Below are 19642 nucleotides of genomic sequence, written 5' to 3' on the forward strand. Positions count from 1 at the left end.
AAAAATACCTTTTTGTTAGCTCAGCGTGAGCAGTCGGTCCAACACAGACATTATCTTGCATTGCGCATGCGTCAATAACGTAAACAAATATTTATTTTGAATTTGTATTGATTTTGTGATTGTCGACCAGTGCTTTAAAGAACAAATAATGGCTTTGTCCAGGAAAAAACACATTATAGCTTAGCTAAATGAAGAAGAAGAGGAAAAAGAAGCTACGTTTAATGTTAAAATTAAAATTTTGGCTGATTTCAATGCTCTGTTGTTGGCTGTTGTCCGCCATTGCTTCTGTTGTTAACGTCACGCACGTTAACGTCACCAATTGCAGTTGATTTGGACGGCAGTTGTCGTTCAAGCTGAGCGTTCGATGTCGTATGCTGTCAAACTCATAAATTAACCAATCAGAGGTAAACGTTCGTTTCAAACTGACGCCGACGTTTCCTAAGAAACCAGGCCTTTACTTGTATAAATTTTGTCTTAATCACAAACGAAGATTTCCGTATATTCCAGATCTCATCATAAGACTTTTCTGTCCAATAAGAATGCACAAACAATACTAATAAACAGACCTAAACATTTGTGTTTCTTATGTTATTTATAGTAATAAATATTTTTATATCTTATTAGTGCGCAATTATTGCTACAATATACTCTATTGAAACTTGATATAATTGATTTGTAAATTTTAAATTAATATAAACTTTTGCTTTTGTTTCAATTAGAATAATTTAATGAAATAATGTATTTGATTTAAAATGAAAATAACAATAAAACTGAATATGCAATATATGAGAGTTAAAATGTTTTAATCTATGTATTAAAAATAGATATTTATAAATGCATATTTTCAGATTTTTTATTCGTCATGCTGTTAAAACCCAAGCCTTTTACTGGTTTGTGATAGTATTAGTGTTTTTAAATACTGTATGCGTAGCAGCTAATCATTATGGCCAACCTGATTGGCTGACAGATTTTTTATGTAAGTATTACTGTAAACAGCTATCTTTTTAATTTTAAGTCTTTATAAATACATTTGAATGATTTTATTTTAGATTTTATAAATTTTTTAATATATTATTGAACGTTGATTACATCAATAAAAATGTGTCTACTCGTAACGTCCATCAAAAAATTTAACAAATTTTATTTATGTAATGAATTAAAAATTATTATTTATTTATTATGAATTTATATTTATGATGAATTTATAATTATGGAGCTTAACCACTCTGATTCGATTGTAAATGTAAAGCTCAACATTGGTGTACAATATTTAGTATTATGTAAATAATCCCATGAAACTGAAGCGGTAAGATATTACATGATTAAAAAATTTCATTCGCTTTAAAAATGTAAGGATTAGAAATAACAGTCGAATAATTTTCAAGACTTGCCAGACGTGGAGAAGAAGAAACGATTCGTAAAAACGGCCTGTAATTTGAACAGAAAAAGAACAAGATATAAATGTATGGCTTGTAGGATTCTGCTTAGAAAACCAAAGAATTTCTGCTCTTAAAGTTTCAAAATTGTAAAATAAATAGCAAACAGATGAGGCTTCTAACTGATAAAAAAAGAATATTTTAAAGAATCATGCATACCAGTTGCAGGAACAACGTGGTGCTGTCTTAGACACAAGTTGCGAAAAACTTGTAAAAATATTTCAGTTCCAATGTGCTGGCATGCAAGAAGAAAAATATTGTTTTCTTGCGGCATGCCTGTTTCCTCGTCTGCAACGCCACCTGTTGAGGAACTTTGTAAATAATTTTCAAAGTTGAAGGAATATAGCTGGTTTTTTGGACAAAGTGCATTTTCTCCCTATTTCTGTTCTAATCTAAATATTTCTTCATATCTGCGGTCATTTTCGAGACACCCGATAAATATAAAATATAAGGTCATAAAAGAATTAATAACTCATTACTTCACCTACAATTCATTAACTTTGTTTATTAATTAGCTAATTTATCACTTCATTCCTTCATTTACCTCCATCCATTCATTTACTACTCAAGAAAATAATAATTTGTAAACATATTAAAATTTCAGTCTTTTTGACATTAAATATTGATTTCCTAAGTAACACATTTTAAATTGGAGCTCGTTTATACAGTAAATATGTCTCTTTTATGTAATTGTATCTTTATTTTACAGACTATGCAGAATTTGTATTTTTGGGACTTTTCATCAGTGAAATGTTTATTAAAGTTTATGCCCTCGGGCCTCGCCTATACTTCGAATCTGCCTTCAACAGATTTGACTGTGTTGTAAGTTTATCAATTTTTATTTTTGAGTATAAACTTACCTCTAATAGCACATGTGTGGATATAATTATTTTCTATAAATCTAGTTTTTTATTTAATGTTGTCGAAGCTGAAATTATTAACCTTAGTTTTACGTTTAGTAAATCTTTAAAAACAAATTATTATTTTTATTTTAAATTTTCTTCAAAAGAATACAAAACTTTAAAATAAAAAATTTTATATGTTAACTTCCGTCGATTTTTATTTATTAATAATATTTTATTATTTTTCATACAAAGTATTCTGTACATCAGTATGATATAAAATGTCTAACAATGATGTGATGTACGAAACTGTTAATCCCCCAAATCATTATCGATAAGAAAATCGAGAGAAAGTTAGATGGATTCCTTCAAACAGCTGTTCTCAAATGATACCTCAAACAGCTTCAAACAGCTGTTCTCAAATGTTCGGTACCTTGGGGTTCCGTGGGAGAGTTAAATGGGTTTCGAGAGCTATTTCTTTTTTAGGCAGTAATTTTTTCAATCTAACCAGTTATCCACTAGTTATTTAATACTTTGGTTGTTTTTATGAAATTAATAAAAATAAAATGCCAATAAAAAAATATAAAATTTAGTTTTTAAAAAATAATTTTTTTAATTACAATATATTGAATTATTTATGAAACGGACATGCATTTATTATAAAATTGCCTTAGTATTGCCTCATCCGGCTTTTCAAATCAAAATAAAATAACTAAATTCGCAAATAAATATGCTTGCCTAATAATCTTTTTGAACGTTTATAGCAATTCTGTTTAGTTTACCTTTCAAAGAAAATCATAATTCTGCCTATTTTATTCATTTTCAAGCTTATGTGTATAGTTGTTACAGTTAAAGTATATAATGCAGTTATTTCATAGAATACCTAGTTATTCCATGAAATAACTGATCGTGTCCGTTAAAGTGTGTAATATGTTATTAATTTGACACTTTAACTAGTTATTCTATGAAATAACTAGGTATTCTATAAATAAACTAATGATAGACAATTAAAATGAAAAAGAAGCAATTTATCTAATTTATGCAGCGTATAAATGGTATTTATGGAAACGTACCATAAGATCATTTGTTACAACAAGGATTACTAAAATGACACTTGGAATTACAAAGAACATTATTTCTAAAACAAAAACATTTTTTGCTGACACACTGGGTTTTACACGAACATTTTTTAAATCCCTGACCAATACCTAAACTTAGAGCTGTAGTAACCGACCGGAGAGATATTTCTACGTCCGGTACTTCTTCGATTTTAATTCATTTTTGTTCGCAGACACTGAACTGGGATCGGGAATATAATTGTTTTATGCGTCCGCTTCTTGTACCCAATTGAAAAAATCCTTCTTCGGTTATTTTTATGATGATAGCTAAAATAGATAAATGCAGTAGGGGTGGAAGGTAAATGTATTTGTCATGCGAGATATATGATATAGATTATTTTACATTTTAACGGGCTGCAGACCGTTATTCTATGAAATAGCTAGTTAAACCATGAAATACAAGAGAGTTTTACACTTTAACTGACACGATCAGTTATTTCATGGAATAACTAGGTATTCTATAAAATAACGGATCTCATACTTTAACGGTAACATATACACCGAAAACGAATTCTTTACTAAACTGGATAAAGCTCCAAGACGGCGAATTTAACTGTGGAACATAAAATCTAATTTAAGATAATTAATGGTAAAACCAAAGAACGTAGGAAGGAAAAGTCTAACTCTTCGAATACGTAACTAAGGCGGAGATCTGCTCGGTGCAGTGCGCTACGCTACGCTATGCCGGAAAAGCAACTTACAGGATGAGCAAAATACTCAGATTTACCATTATGCACAAAGACATACTAGAGTGAGAGTCAGGAAGTATAGTGCGGCATTCAGGAGAACTCCTCCAGACACTCGTCTCGCGTCGTGGCGGGTACTATAGTTAACGAGGAAAGGTCACTACGAATAGGGGTGTGGGGTGAAAAATTTTGTCTTAATCTTAGCGTAGGTCGTCGTGAGTAAACCAATCGACACCTCCTTTCCTCCATTTCACCCCCATTAGAAATGCGCTCTCGCTTGTTACCACAGCAGCAGACAGCCCCAGACTTTCAGTCTGGAGGAGCCAACTACAAACTTCAAAGCCGCACTATACGTCGCCTGTGAACTGGTTGTTGGACAACTCTACATGCACTACATATAAAAATGAAACGGCGGGTACACTGCCTTCCGCCATTTCATTCTTTCTTTCTATATCAAAATGAGTTAGCAAATTTAATTAACAGGGATGATATAAGTGTATACTCCATGACATATCTTAATTAATAGTACAGAACTGTTCATTGATAGTGTAAAAATGCAGAACAAACCATAAACAAAAGGAGAAAACCTATCTAACCCAACCCAAGTAGTGGCTGGGAAGAGAAGTGGGTGCAAACCCGTCTCACGAACCTGTTGTGCCCTTAAATGTTGTTTTTTTTTCCTTATACACAGATATCGCATCCAACCTTAGAGGACTGGTTTACATTATGCCTATGCCAGCTAGAATTCTTCCCCTATGTATATTCTTTGGTAAAACGATGATAAAAATTTATTCCCATAATTAAATATTTTCGAAATAAAGTAGCATTTTTAAGTTTTTACATTCAGAATTATCCTTAGATACTTTATTTATTAAGTCGGGGTTCTACCGGAAGAAGTTTGATCATCTAAGGTTCCATAGACGAAAAATAATCTTGGCACTGCTGTCTTAGAGAAGACAAAGAAGAATTGTCTAACCAATAGATTCTTCAGCCCTATTTGACATATGATATTCATTCCTTTCTGCCTACTGACACATATAGCAGCTGTAACGCTTTGCAACTGGGGAAAATACGATTGGACTGGGCATTCTTTAGCAATTTAAAGTGCACAAAAACAGCGCAGTTCCACAAATTTTGCTACTTTTTTGAGAGACTTGAAAGAGGGCTCAAACTAAGATTAAAAATAAAATTAACAAAATGAAATTTTTTGTTTTTGTAAATTTTCTATATCTTGTATTATTATTATTATTTAAGTTTTTGATTATTGATTATGAATAATTTTCAAATTTATTACTTGTGAGTAAGGTAATTTTGTGTTTTAGGTTATTTGTGGAAGTATATTTGAAGTCATATGGTCCAGTTATAGAGAAGGTTCTTTTGGCCTTTCAGTGCTCAGAGCATTACGACTTCTCAGGATCTTTAAAGTGACAAAGTAATTACCTTTTTCATTATTAAATAAATTTTTAACTGATAATCAATTTTCTGTTCATTCTTGATTTAAAAAAAACTAAAGAAGCTTCAAAAAATGTGCTAAAATACCATTCTAATGAATTGAGAGTATACTGAAACACCAAGAAGGTAAACATCATTGAAATCCGTTTTACTACCAATTTAGTGGCACTCGAAAATGCACGTGATGTTTCATAATGACCACTCTTAATATGTATTTTTAGAATCCATGACAAATTGAATTTCAGTAGTCTAATATAAAAAACAAATGTACACATTCGGAATAATAAATTTATGTTTAAACAAAGAAATAACGGCTATCGAAATCTAAAGAATCACCACTGAGAAAAGCAAGACAAAACCCACAAAATCTGTTTAATTTTAGTAATAAACAGAGATGAATTAAATGGTAAGTATTAAAAACGCGTCATAGTGTTCTCGTGTAATCAAATTACTTTTTTTGTTTTCTATCCTACCTTCCTCATTATTGATTCGACAGATTTCGTTTTACATTTTTGTTTATCTTAACTCGAATATCTATTTCCGACGGCCATGACATGTTTTAAATCTTAGAAATATGAGAGTTTTCAAAATACTACTTATCATGCTATTTCATTAAGAATGTACTTTGCTATTATTTTGAAAACGCTAATGCCTGTATGTATTTGTTCTTTTTCAACCAACAGGTACTGGGCTTCTTTAAGAAATCTAGTTGTATCTCTTCTGAGCAGTATGCGTTCCATTCTGAGTCTGTTGTTCCTTCTCTTTCTTTTCATTTTGATATTCGCACTTTTGGGAATGCAACTTTTTGGAGGAGCGTAAGTAACATCTTTCTTTAAATACTAATACATTTATTTAATAAAGTATATATATATATATATATATATATATATATATATAGTATTTAAAACTAATTCAAATTTGTTTAACTGAATGTTTTCTGAACAATCCAAAAATTAAGATAAATTCGTAAGTCTATTAAATAATCCCACTAATTACATAATCTTACTAACTAACGTATCACGACTAGAAATTAAGGCGCATAATACTATTCTCCATAGTGCAAAAAAAATTCTATTATATTAAGGAAAATTTCTGGCAGCATAGTTGTCAGAAATTGTCCCTGTGCTAACATTAACATAACACATTGACAGAAATTCCCTAAAACAAAACACTACTATCTATAACAGTGATTTCCAACATACATGAGGCAGGGGGCCACAATTAAAAATGCAAATCAAATGGCGGGCCGCAAACTTTGTCTAATTTTTATGTAGGACTCTTTTATGTTTGAAGGAACGTTAAATATTACTGTCAGATTTTTACCAAGTCGTGCAAAACAAAAGTATTGAATTACAAATTAAAATAAGAAGTAAATTTTTAAAAATATTTAATTGTTATTAATAATATTTTTAAAGATATTAAATAAATAATAAAAATTCGGGCTACAATAACTTTAATGTGCACCTATGTATTAAACAATTTATGTGGAACAGATATCTAATTGTTAAGATATAAAACTTTAAAAAGGTTAGCATTAAAACTTTTGTACTAGCACGCAAAAGGTTCAATGAGAAAATTGAGGCTTGTCAGCTGCAACCACCAGAGAATAGATATTTACATTTAAAATTTACAAATGTGTGTGTAAATATTTTCGTCCTTAATGAGTGGTTTCAAAAAAAGTTAAATCGGAGAATTTCTCCCTAAAAATTTTTAATACACACATGCTAAATTATATTCACTAAATACAAAAAAATGAAATAAAAAAGAGCAATATGCACAATTACTTTTGTATTTGAATAAATATTTTCTTGGATGCAGAACCTGAGAAATGAATTTTTTTCCACCGTTGGTATGTTAAATTTCACAGAAACGAAGAAATTAGGTTTTTATTAACGAGAAAAGTATTTTAAACCCATATAGAGTTTTTACAAAAATTGTAAGCAAAAAATGACAACTAATATCAATAACAACTAGGCTCACGGGCCACAAAAAAAGGTTCCGTGGGCCGGATGCGGCCCCCGGGCCGCCAGTTGGAAACCCCTGATCTATGGGATACTGATATTTTCTGTTAGTCAGGGCACGGCATAGAAATTTGGCACGAAGGTAGCTGTACACCCTCTGATTTGAATAGTGAACTAGATTTTTAAAATTTTGATTAGTTTTAAAATTATTCCCTTTTTGAGACATCAAAAAAAATCTTTGTAGAATTTTAGTTTTTTTTTTTCCTTCTTTTTTTTTCATCGTTAAGTTCAGATGCACCGAAACGGGATTCGAAACCAGGACCTTCCTGGTATGAAGCCAACTACTTGATCTTGTCCATACAGATAGGTCGGCATCTGTATCAATGTGTCAAATTGTTTAATGCCGCATTGATACTAAAGATTTTCATATTCGAAACTGAAAAAATCTGCACCCAATAAATAGGAGTTGCATCAATTTTTACAGCTTTTACTTAACAGAAGAAAGTTCTCTTTTGACACATTATCAAATATTATCCATTTTCCAATCGCGAAAATACTAAAGTCAGTCACTTATTGTCAGTCACTCGCGAGTCACTTATTGTCGACAGTTGCTTGAACACGGCAGTCTTAATATGCAATTAAGTAAATTCTACTCATAGAGACACTTATCTATGATGCCAAAAAATTTAAGCACAATTTGAAAAATGATCGAAGTCTTCACGCTACGATTTTATGGATTTTTTTTAATCATAACGTCATAAAACACGTGACCATTGTGGGTACAAATAATTAGCCATTAATCTCTGTTGTAATTGAAGAGTTCTGAATAACAATTTCTTTGAAAAATATTTTATTGTAATCTTATGTAATTATACAATATATATTAATTTTTTCAAATATTTAAATATTTCAAGTCTAAGGGTAAGTTTATAAGTACTTTTTTTGTAAGAAGGTCCCTTGTAAAACAATCAACGGCAACACAATTTTAAAGAGTAAACTTAAAAAATTCTTTCTTTGCAAGCAAATAAAATGCAAGAGGAAGAGTTCTATGAAGCGAGCAATTTAAATTAATTTTAGGAATTTATGGATTTTGATTATTGAAAATTTTCGTGTAAGGAAAGTAGATAAAGTATAATCTTTGTTTCCTATTGTCATTGTATAAAGCCAAATTATCCGAATTCCCCAATGCGTCCTTGTGAGGCCTTATCAATTCAGACCATTACTTTTAAAAAAATATTTTAAGATGAACGAGTCGATTTTTTCAAAAGCTTACAAACCCGTCTTACTTTTACTTACTTACTTTTATGATAATATACTTGCTGTTTCATTAAATAATCACATTATAAAATAATCCCAATAAAATATTAAATTGCATGTTTAATTAACTCAAAAATAATTTTTTAAGCATTATTTTAAGTAGTATACTTGGAACAAAGTAAATAATGATTACTTATCAACAGTTTCATAGTTAGCTTAAATTCAGCAAAAATTTAATACTAACTCTTTTCTTTATTGCGATCAATGTACTTTTCAAATACCAATTCTGACATTTAGAATACGTTATCCATATTTTATTGCCATCCGAGTATTAATAGGCTTGCATAACAAATCTGTATCATTACAAATCACACCCGTTTCCATGGCCACTTTGCTCGCTTTCCCCTAAGAGTGTTCCATTAAATATGTATATATTTTCTACGAGTAAATATTTGTTACTCTCATATTTTTAATAGGATTTCGCATGATATGAATTTTAGTTTTTTTTTTCATAATTTATGGATAAATTCCATAATTCAAAATTCCATCTTAGCCTTTTTCTCTAAAATGAAATGTATATCTCTTAAAGCCACGAAACGTTGTTAATACAGAGTTGTTTTTATAGAGAATGCAATAAATAATTTTAAAAAAATATTAGTTTCAAATTCTAAGAAACCTTATAAAAAAGCTCTTCTTTAAAGTTAGCTTTATTTTTAGGCAAGAATGTTTTATCTTTAAAAAGAAAAAATTGCAATCGACATATTCTTCAAAAGTCCATTAAAATATATAATCAATCGGTAAAAAATGCAAAATTTTAACCTATAATTCCATAAATTTTGAATTTTTCTTCACCTATTTTACATCCGCACCACCACATTGATATTTATACTTATTTCACTTGATTATTTCCATTTTTTAATTTTTTTTATATTATTTTAATAATTTTATTTGATTTTTCCTACTTATTTTTAATCTTTATTTTGTTAGATTAATTTACCTATGCTGATGATAAATTCCTTACTTTTCTATTATTTTGAAGGTTCAATTTTGAAGATGGTACTCCACCTGAGAATTTTAATTCCTTTCCTATCGCCTTGCTCACTGTATTTCAAGTAAGTTTAATTCGCTAATCTATGTTTATTGAGCTTAATATTTATTAGCTCAATAAATATTAAGTTCATATTAAGCAATAGAGCAATTTACAACTAATGATTACTTATAACCGACCGTGGTTACAATTGTAACCGCTTCCTTATTATGAACTGTTTCTTCGTGAGCTTCTGAAAAGGTCATAATAGGACCCATAACGGCGTCAGACGACTTTCCGAGAAGCGATTTTCATGAAATTTTAATCCTTATGTTGATGTACCCTAACCCCCCAAGAAGTCTATCACCACATTTACATGACCCCTGTTATGTATAACACTTTTAAACTTGTACATTTCGATGAAAAATAGACTGAAATGCATTTTTAAAAGAAATATCTAGCTTTAGGAGCAAAATTAATTTTAGATTTGAAATCTCCTCTCCCGAATTAGACAAGATCAGTTGTATAAATGCAACTCTCAGAATTTTTAAGAATAAGCACACAAAAAATATGAAATAATAAAACATGTAACACCAACATCAAAAACGTCACTCGTGAATTTTGTTTTAATTAGAGCCCAATTTATGTTGTTGTTATTGCTAATTCCCATCTGGTCTGACGCAGTCAGACCAGATCTATAAATCCGTTGTCATTTAGGAAGTCAGAAACTAAAAGGGGAGAGGATTGAATGTCGTTCCAGTCCAGCCCTAAACAATTCAAGATGTGCTCAGGTGATGCCTGGTTTTGTTGGCATTTAGGGCAAAGAGAAGAGATCTTTTGATTAGTAGAAAATGTGAGACTTTTCAGGTGTCCGCTGGCCAGTCGGGATAAGCAAGTGTTGGTCTGCCTGTCACCGGAAGAGATAGAGAGAGTCTTGGTTTTTTTGCTTTATACCAGTAATGAGTAGGTGGAAGCAGCCACTTTTGTTTGTTCTGGGCCTTTTGCCTTGCGAAAAGTTCAAGGTATGTAAGCTCTGAGGTGGAGGGGACTGGATGGTCTATCCCTTCTTTGCAAGAGTGTCAGCCAACTCGTTTTCGTGGATATCGACGTGGGACGGGATCCATTGAAAGTGGACCTCATGCTGCTGGGAAATGAGCTTTACTTTTTTTAAGATCGAAAAACTGGCTTTATCTTCAATGAGGGCTCAATTTTTGAGGTGTTGAATTGAACTACAGCAGTCAGATCGTAACCAAGTATTTCCAAAGTGCCCTTCACTCAAGATTTTCTCTAGTCCCGCCCAATTTATTTTAGAAGAGAGCGAGACTGACTTTTGTTTGAAGTGGTTAGAAATTGTTTCGGATGCACTTAAAACAGCTTAAGAAAGAATATGTTTTTTTAATTATATTTTTTATTTCCCAATAGTTCTAAACAACAGTTTTAATTAAATCACTGATGATTCTGCTAATTTAAACCCAGACCGCTATCCCGAGTAGTAGATTTGTAGAGTGCGACGAGCTTTTTGCGTTTACTTATAGCTCTGAATTTCCGTTAATGTAGCTTAAGGTTGAGGCTTGATAGATAGCAGGAGGTTGCAGTAAAAAGTCAGAAGCCAAGTCCCAAGTTATTAGGAAAATTCATTATCATTTTTTCATTATTTGTTACAGATATTAACAGGAGAGGATTGGAATGAGGTTATGTACAGTGGAATTCAATCTCAAGGAGGAATACATGGTGGAATGATATATAGTTTATATTTTATAATTCTAGTGTTGTTTGGTAATTGTATCCTTTTATAACATGTGATATTGACATTTTTACGTACTTCAGTAACATATATGATGCGTAAAATTCTTATGTTATTTTATCACAAGGAGTTAAATATTTTCAATTTCTTAGTTTATCCTGTTTAAAGCAAGTCTCTTCATACACATGTTCATAAAAAATTATGATGATTCTATGCTTATAATTATTTGATATTTAAAAAATACAGATACAGTCAAATCGAATCTTTTTTGCATTTCAAGATGCAAAGATACAATCAAATGCATTATCAACTACAAAATTAAACAATTTTGCAAAGATACATTCAAATCTCTTTTACAAAAACAAAAACATGTAACAAACACGCAACAAAAATTATACGAAAACATTAAACAGTTCTTTCCGACTAAAATAAATTATTTAAAACAAAAATATATCAAACCGTATAAACCTACATGAAAACCAATCAGCTGTTAATTAAACTTATAAAAAATTTCAGACGGGTAACATAAAATAAACTACTACTTTTCATAGAACTTTTAAAACGGGATTTCAACAAAGAAAGTAATTATTTACTAATTTTTTCCAATAAGTTTTAAAAATCTTATACCAGGTTCAAACATACCAGTGTGTTTAAAACAAAGCTTAAAAATTCATGTTTCTAATCTTTATCGATTATAATCCATAGATATTATAAATAAATTTATCAATAAAGGATTAGTATGCACCATAGCTGTATATTCTTTGTGAGGAAATTTTGAAGTTACAAGTAAACCGCATTGTAACGTTTCCACACAAATGTCATTTCCGTTACAACAGCATTTTTTAAGACACATGTTACCTTATGAAAATATAATTTTTTTACTTTCATAAGAGACTAAATGTCGGCTGTTTGTCTCTAAGTTTTAAACTTTTTATGAAAACAAAAAAAAACATTCAAAAATATGCTAATGACATCAAAGTTTGATGTTTACATTATCATTAAATGCAAAAACATCTGATAGTAGTAAACACGAGAAATTTAATGCTGTCAAATCTTCTATCAAACTGAAATCTAACGTAATTGGGTATAATATAAAAAAAAAAACACAACTGCTTCCACTTAGTAGGAATAACATTTACCATGACGCAATGCTAAATTCAATGCCACTATCCACATAAATGCCACTATCCACATAAATCAATTATTAATCAAAAATCGAATATCAATTACTTTTCGTTATAATGCAATAAAATCTGGCGAGCAGCTATTTAAACGATCAAACACTTCGTTTGTTTATTTGTGGCTTAAAGTTTGGCTCGCAGAAAATGCCGTTCATGGGTTAAATTTCGTAGGAATAACACAACCTGTGACGTAGGCTATAGTATACCCAATTAATATTTGAAGCAATTTTAGGGAGTTTGATTATTCTATCGATTTAAAAATCAGTTTCTGAAACATAATGGTGGTCCTAGAGTATGAAAAAATAAAAACATTCCTTTAAAGTTTTGAACAGTTTGTAATACTTCAAAGAAAACCACGCAGCACAAAAAAATTTTTAACACATAAAGGAAACGTTTTGAGCTGCTTTGGTTATAATTATTACTGTTCACAAGCTGTATTAACCTATGCAAAAAGTTTTCAAGCAACACCCTTCACATGTATTTTATATTTTCCATTAATTGAAAGAAACATGTATAGTAATTTATAAAAAAAAAACTATAGATTTATTTTTTCATAATTATGAAATCACACATTTGTGTTACGTCGAAATTTTCTTAACTCCTTTTGAAAAGATACTCTGTTAAATGTATTTTTGGCCATTGCTGTTGATAATTTAGCCAATGCTCAGGAGCTCACTCTTGCACAAGAAGAAGCCGATGCTGAAAAGGAGGTAATCAATTCCATTTAAAAATTAAAAACTTTCCAAATGCCACTGTCCAACATAAAAAATATCTTAGATAAAAATAAGAGTTTCTTGCATTTTTTCTAATTAAAATGACGAATCTGTAACTATTTTTTATTTACTACGCACTATTTTTCCAAAAGTTATGCTATTTTATGTATTTTAATAGCAACCAATAACAACTAATCAGTAAGGAAAATGTTCCTGCATTGAAATAACCCATCGCTAATTTGAAAATTTTGGTGAATTCGGTGAAATTTTCGGCTATGAAAGCCGTAATTACCTTCTTGAAGTTTCGTGACTCTAGATGCATTAAGAAGTGATTGATAAAAATACTCACTACTTTCATTAGTTCGGTAACTTTAGCTGCAAAACTGGTACGTAATTGATTATTTTGGTACTGATAGATAAATCATATACCTTTTGTTTATTCAGAATCATCTAGCTTCATCTTAAAAGCAGAAAACACGCTCAAATTTGCTGTACGTATAATGAAGCGGCACAAGCTTTAATTGATACGTATAGCTTTAAATTATATACTAATCAAAGCAAAAGAAAATAATTGATGAGTTTTTGATGAGTATATCAAGATTAAACTTCGATTTTTATTTATTAACTGATGAAGAATATTTAAAAAAATTTTGCAGTATTTTATAAAAACAATTGACCATCTTTTGATGACGTTTCTAAAAAAACATGATCGCGAACTACTTTTTAAGTTATTTTTTTAATGTTCGAAGCATAAAGTTAATACAAATTTTTTTTTGCATTTCTGAAATTGATCTAAAATAATCTAAGTATATATTCTGAACTTTTTAAAACCTGCTACTTTTAATTTAAAATAGTCATTAATCTGTCTTGCTTTTCTAGTTTTACTAGTTACTTTTGAAAACATATATTTGTTTTTATCTAGCCTAAATGTAATGGAAGTAATTTGTTTTAACCTAGCCTAAATGTATGGAAAGTAATTTGTTTTCATCTAGCCTAAATGTATTGAAATTAAAACGTTTTCATCTAGCCTAAATGTATTGAAAGTAAAATGTTTTCATCTAGCCTAAATGTATTGAAAGTAAAATGCTTTTATCTAGCCTAAATGTATTGAAAGTAAAATGTCTTTATTTAGCCTAAATGTATGGAAAGTAATTTGTTTTCATCTAGCCTAAATGTATTGAAAATCATTTGTTTTCATCTAGCCTAAATGTATTGAAAGTAAAATGTTTTCATCTAGCCTAAATGTATTGAAAGTAAAATACTTTTATCTAGCCTAAATGTATTGAAAGTAAAATGTCTTTATTTAGCCTAAATGTATGGAAAGTAATTTGTTTTCATCTAGCCTAAATGTATTGAAATTAAAATGTTTTCATCTAGCCTAAATGTTTTGAAAGTAAAATGTTTTTATTTAGCCTAAATGTATTGAAAGTAAAATGTTTTCATCCAGCCTAAATGTATTGAAAGTAAAATATTTTCATCTAGCCTAAATGTATTGAAAGTAAAAGGTTTTTATCTAGCCTAAATGTAAAAGTAAAATGTCTTCATTTAGCCTAAATGTATTGAAAGTAGTTTGTTTTTACTATCGTAGAGAGAAGCGCAAGCAGAAAAGGAAAAAGAGATGTTGGGACTTCATGCTCCAGAAGTTAACATATGTCCCCCTTCCCCTCAAGTCAATTTAGGCGATATTTCTAATGGGTAAATACATAATTTATTTTTATTTATAACTGTAACTATTTCCAAAATTAATCATAATAATCCTTTTAATCTCTATTGCAGGGCCAAAGAAAATTCATTAAATGTAACATTGGGTGATACATTAAATGATAAAAAAGATACCACGGATCTCTCTGATGAAGGTATTAAATTATCTATTAATATAGCATAAAATTCTTAAGCAATTTTATTTTTAACTTCGACGTTCTAACGTTTGCTTTATTGTTATATCTCAGAAACTTAACAATGCTATTCAAAAAAAAAATTTCCTCAAAATTGTTAGAATAATTTACGCAAAAGTTTTCCCTATTTTTTTTTTTATTTTTATTTTACATAAAAACTTCTCAATAGTTTTACATTCTTTGGATAAATATACATAGATTCAACGATTTCGAGATCTTTAATGTTGATTTCCTTATTTGTTATTATATTCAACTCATTTTATGACATTGTTTGATTTCTTTACCACTTAAAAACGGACCTTTTAAATGATTTGCATCGTCCTAATGATGTCTTAAAAACTATTTTAATTGTGTTACTGCTTCTAAAACATTTTTCATAATGGTAATAATGTCATTAAAACATTTTAAATCACGTTAATAATACTATTAGCATGATTTAAAATGTTATGTATTGATATGAATTAGAGGTCATGTTGTTATAGAATAAACATCGTCTTGGTAGTTGAAATAAGTTGTTAGGTAGTTGTTAATAGCAACTATTGAATTAGAAAATTGCTGGCAAATAATCATACAAATAAAAACTAATGTAACATTTAAAAAAATATTTGTTTACAAGAAAAATGTAAATATCTTATAAAGTATTTCCTGTCTCAAGAAGGTATTGTTGTTTGTTTTGGCAATAAATAGATATTAGAATAAATTTATTATTAACTTGATACAGATACATTTCTAAAATATAACTTTTCTATTACTTTAATAATTTCATTCAGATGAGGAGAAAGCCCAGGTGGATGAAGATGGTGATGATATCGGTGGCCCCAGACCAATGCTTCCATATTCATCAATGTTTATTTTTTCGCCTCATAATCCGTAAGTTACAAAAATCTTTATATTACTCATGCTGCTTAAAAAAGAAAGCTTTAAAAGAAAGCCATTTGGTAATTTTGTTACGCAGATCAGTCCTAGAATAGGCCACCTCTTGGCGAACTTTTGAAATCTCGCCAAGTTAGCGGTTGTTGCTGGGAACAACGTTGCTGTTTGATTATTAAAAAAAAGAAAAGAAAAAGAACAATTTTAATTATTACAAGTTTATTAAAATATTTTTCTAAAGAATAAAAAATAACTTACCTTCACTCTTAATTTTACTTTACTCTCATTTGTTCTCCAAATTTAGAGCATTTATACTTTTTCCAAATTACATAATTTTGATTCATACACCATTCCATCATCGCTCTCTTACCTTTTGCATTCAATAAAGTTAACAATTCACTCGTCCATTAGCTCGCCATTTTCAACCGGCACTGCACAAAAAAATTAAATAATAACGGTAATGAATAAAATAACTGTTAAAAAAATTAGATAATAACGATGATTCTAACAGCAAGAGATCAGAAGTATAAATGGCGAAAAAATAAACCGTTTTACCTCTTTTCTAACGAAATCCAACTTTCACGTAGGTATACATATCAAATAACCAATCAGGTTTAAGAATTTCGGTTGTGTGATGGTGGTGTGATCGGACGTTCAAAATAGTTTCCCGGAAATATTTTTTGGAAACCAAGTTTGGCGAAATTTAAAAAACTTGCTTGGCGATATTTAAAAAAATCGCCACGGGGTGGGCTATTCTAGGATCGCCCCGAAAACCCATATTTGTATTCACAACTCACTTTGAACATGCAATATTCTTTTGTTTACTGGACTCATGTGTGACAAAATAGTAAGAAATTTGTTTTTAATATGAAAATATTGACATTTTTATTATTTAATTTTTAGCATTCGTCGTGGTGCTCATTTCGTTGTGAATATGCGTTATTTTGACCTCTTCATTATGATCATCATTTTATTAAGTAGTATATCATTAGCCGCCGAAGACCCTGTGTATGAAGATTCTTACAGTAATAAAATTCTAAATTATTTTGATTTTGCTTTCACTGGAGTGTTTGCTGTAGAAATGAGTTTAAAGGTAAGTTTCACGGCTTATTTTTATTTTTTGGCAGCTGTAAACTGAAACAACTATAATGTAGCTCGACCTAACTTGCCAATTTTTTTTTTTTTTTTACAAAAAATTGCTTTTTTGTCATATTGAAAACCCTTTAATTAAATTGCAAAAGAATCAAATTCCTCCTCTAATGTTTTTTTTTTTTTTTTTTTTTTTTTTTGAGGAACTGACCATACCCTTAAAAACTGTCTAAAACTGTGAACTTCCAAAATGTGTCCTTGGTTTAAGGTTTAGATTTCTCATGTTGATATATTCAATTATGATACCTTTACGAATACAATTTAATAACATTCGTTTTCTTCAAACTGTATTTTAATTTTTTAAAGAAAGTTTGTTTTCCAGGAACAAAACCTAATGAATCAATTTTATGAATCGTTTTTAAAATGAAGTCATAACGCATTCACATTAGGGTGCTCAAATGAATATTTATCCGAGGAAAAACAAAAGAATCATAATTGAAATGTAACGAATTACTATTGAAGAAAGTGTGAAAAGAAGCATCAAAACTCTAAACTCAGTTGCGCGAGAGCCCATAGAGAGCCAAGGCCTACTGTGCCCATCTCAGTTCTCTTGACCTTGGGCTCTAGGGTGCAGGAGCAGATATTCCGGTTAAGTGGTCAGCCGAACTCAAAACCCCCAGTGTTTAGTTCCCAAGCTTGCTTGGTACTCATTTATCGACCCACTGAGGGGATGAAAGGCTGAGTCAACCTTGCCCGGCCCAAGTATCGAACCCAGGACCTGTTGCACAGGGAGCGCGAAGCGCTACCACTTAGCCACCGGGTGTCAAGAAACATCAAAGCTTGCTTCATTTCTTTAAAATATTAAGAAATTTTGAAAGGATATTTAAGACTCACCTTGAAGCTTCATCAGGCAATTAATCTGGTTATGAAAATTTTAATACCGGATTCTTCACTGATGGTTTGTCAGATTTTGTTATTGTTTTTATTTTCATATTTTGTTCCTTAAAGTGTAAAATTGACTGCATTTTTGATGATTCTTCTGAAAATAGACATTAAAGGTTATCGCTACAAAGTACCTGAAAAAAAAACGATAATATATTTTCAGAAAAATATTTAATGTTAGATCTTTTTAAACAAATTCATAAATGTATTCTAATTTCTTAGTTTTTATGTAAATCTAAATTATAAAAATAATTATTTATACATTACATTTCTTAAATATTAATACTTATTAAATATCTAATAATTGTTATCTTTTATTAATTAACTAAACTTATCTTTTAAATAAGAATACTGCATCACTTTGTGAAAGTTAATCTATAGTTTTATCTAACATTTTTTATCTGTCACATTCAACTTAAACTAAACAACAACAAAGACTTACGCGACTTGAAACGTAGTGACTACAATATTACAATAACATGACAACGTAAATCAGTTATGAATTGGCAAGAAAATCATCTCCATTTCTTAGTGTGAAAAGAAATTAAATTTTTCTATACAAAAAATTAACTTTCATCAGTGTTCCACCCCGATAATGCGAGGTTTCATTTATCTTTAGAAGCACGAACGAAATTATTAGAGCTTGGTTAGGAGGTATTGTCACATCTTTCTCATAACCCGACCTTACACCATTGTATTATTATGAAGCTAACAAAACATTTTAAATGGCAAAATTTCAGGAATAACGATGACATCAAATCACAATCGGTTGAATTTTTTTGCTGAAAGGAACTTTTTCTTTTTAATGCTCTATGAGAGTGGAATCATAAAGTTATTACAGAGATGGAAAAAAGTCATCGAACAGAATTGAAGTTATGCAACTCCTTAAAGTTCATTTTTTGTCCAAAAAAAGGATGTTCTACAAAAAAAATTTAATCGAATTTGATGCCATTTATTAACTAAAATATTGTATTAGGATTCTCGATTATTACGATAGTATAAATATTTTTTAACTAGCAGTGATTTGTTTGTTGTCTTAATATTAACATAAAAATATTAAGCATTTTAATTAGACTTGTTTTCCTGTCTCAAAAGCTACAAATACCATCAAAATAGATTTCAGACTCTCTGAGACATCCATTCGAAGGACCCTCAATTTTTCATTATTAGCATAAGTAAAAAGAATAAAAATAGATTGTCTATATGAATCGGTCTCAAAATTGAGGGTGGCAAAAGACTAAAGCCAAAGACTTGGGCCAAAAGTGACCCAAGGCAGTACTTAAAAATTTCATTACTTAAAATTAATTAATGTCTATTGATAAAAATATTTCGAATTCTATATGCTTCCAACTCTAAATTTCAGTTGAAATACTTAAATCGAAAATTAAATAGAAAAAAAAATTATAACTGCGGCAAAAGTTACAGAAAA

The 19642-nt window shown here is 29.8% G+C and overlaps 1 protein-coding gene across 1 annotated transcript in view; it reads left to right on the forward strand.

Annotated features, from left to right (window-relative positions):
* Positions 1-19642, forward strand: part of LOC107449199 (voltage-dependent calcium channel type A subunit alpha-1) — a 345775-nt gene that overhangs the window by 268476 nt on the left and 57657 nt on the right. Inside the window, exons 15-25 of the mRNA XM_087159475.1 lie at positions 849-976; positions 2146-2258; positions 5405-5514; positions 6218-6349; positions 9792-9864; positions 11444-11561; positions 13317-13414; positions 15006-15112; positions 15194-15273; positions 16083-16182; positions 17086-17275. Of these exons, the coding sequence (XP_087015601.1) occupies positions 849-976; positions 2146-2258; positions 5405-5514; positions 6218-6349; positions 9792-9864; positions 11444-11561; positions 13317-13414; positions 15006-15112; positions 15194-15273; positions 16083-16182; positions 17086-17275 (1249 nt within the window). The remainder of the gene's footprint in view (positions 1-848; positions 977-2145; positions 2259-5404; positions 5515-6217; positions 6350-9791; positions 9865-11443; positions 11562-13316; positions 13415-15005; positions 15113-15193; positions 15274-16082; positions 16183-17085; positions 17276-19642) is intronic.

The sequence above is a fragment of the Parasteatoda tepidariorum genome, chromosome 3 (assembly GCF_982258835.1).
Source record: "Parasteatoda tepidariorum strain Cologne lab strain chromosome 3, Ptep-v5.0, whole genome shotgun sequence".
Taxonomy (NCBI): domain Eukaryota; kingdom Metazoa; phylum Arthropoda; class Arachnida; order Araneae; family Theridiidae; genus Parasteatoda; species Parasteatoda tepidariorum.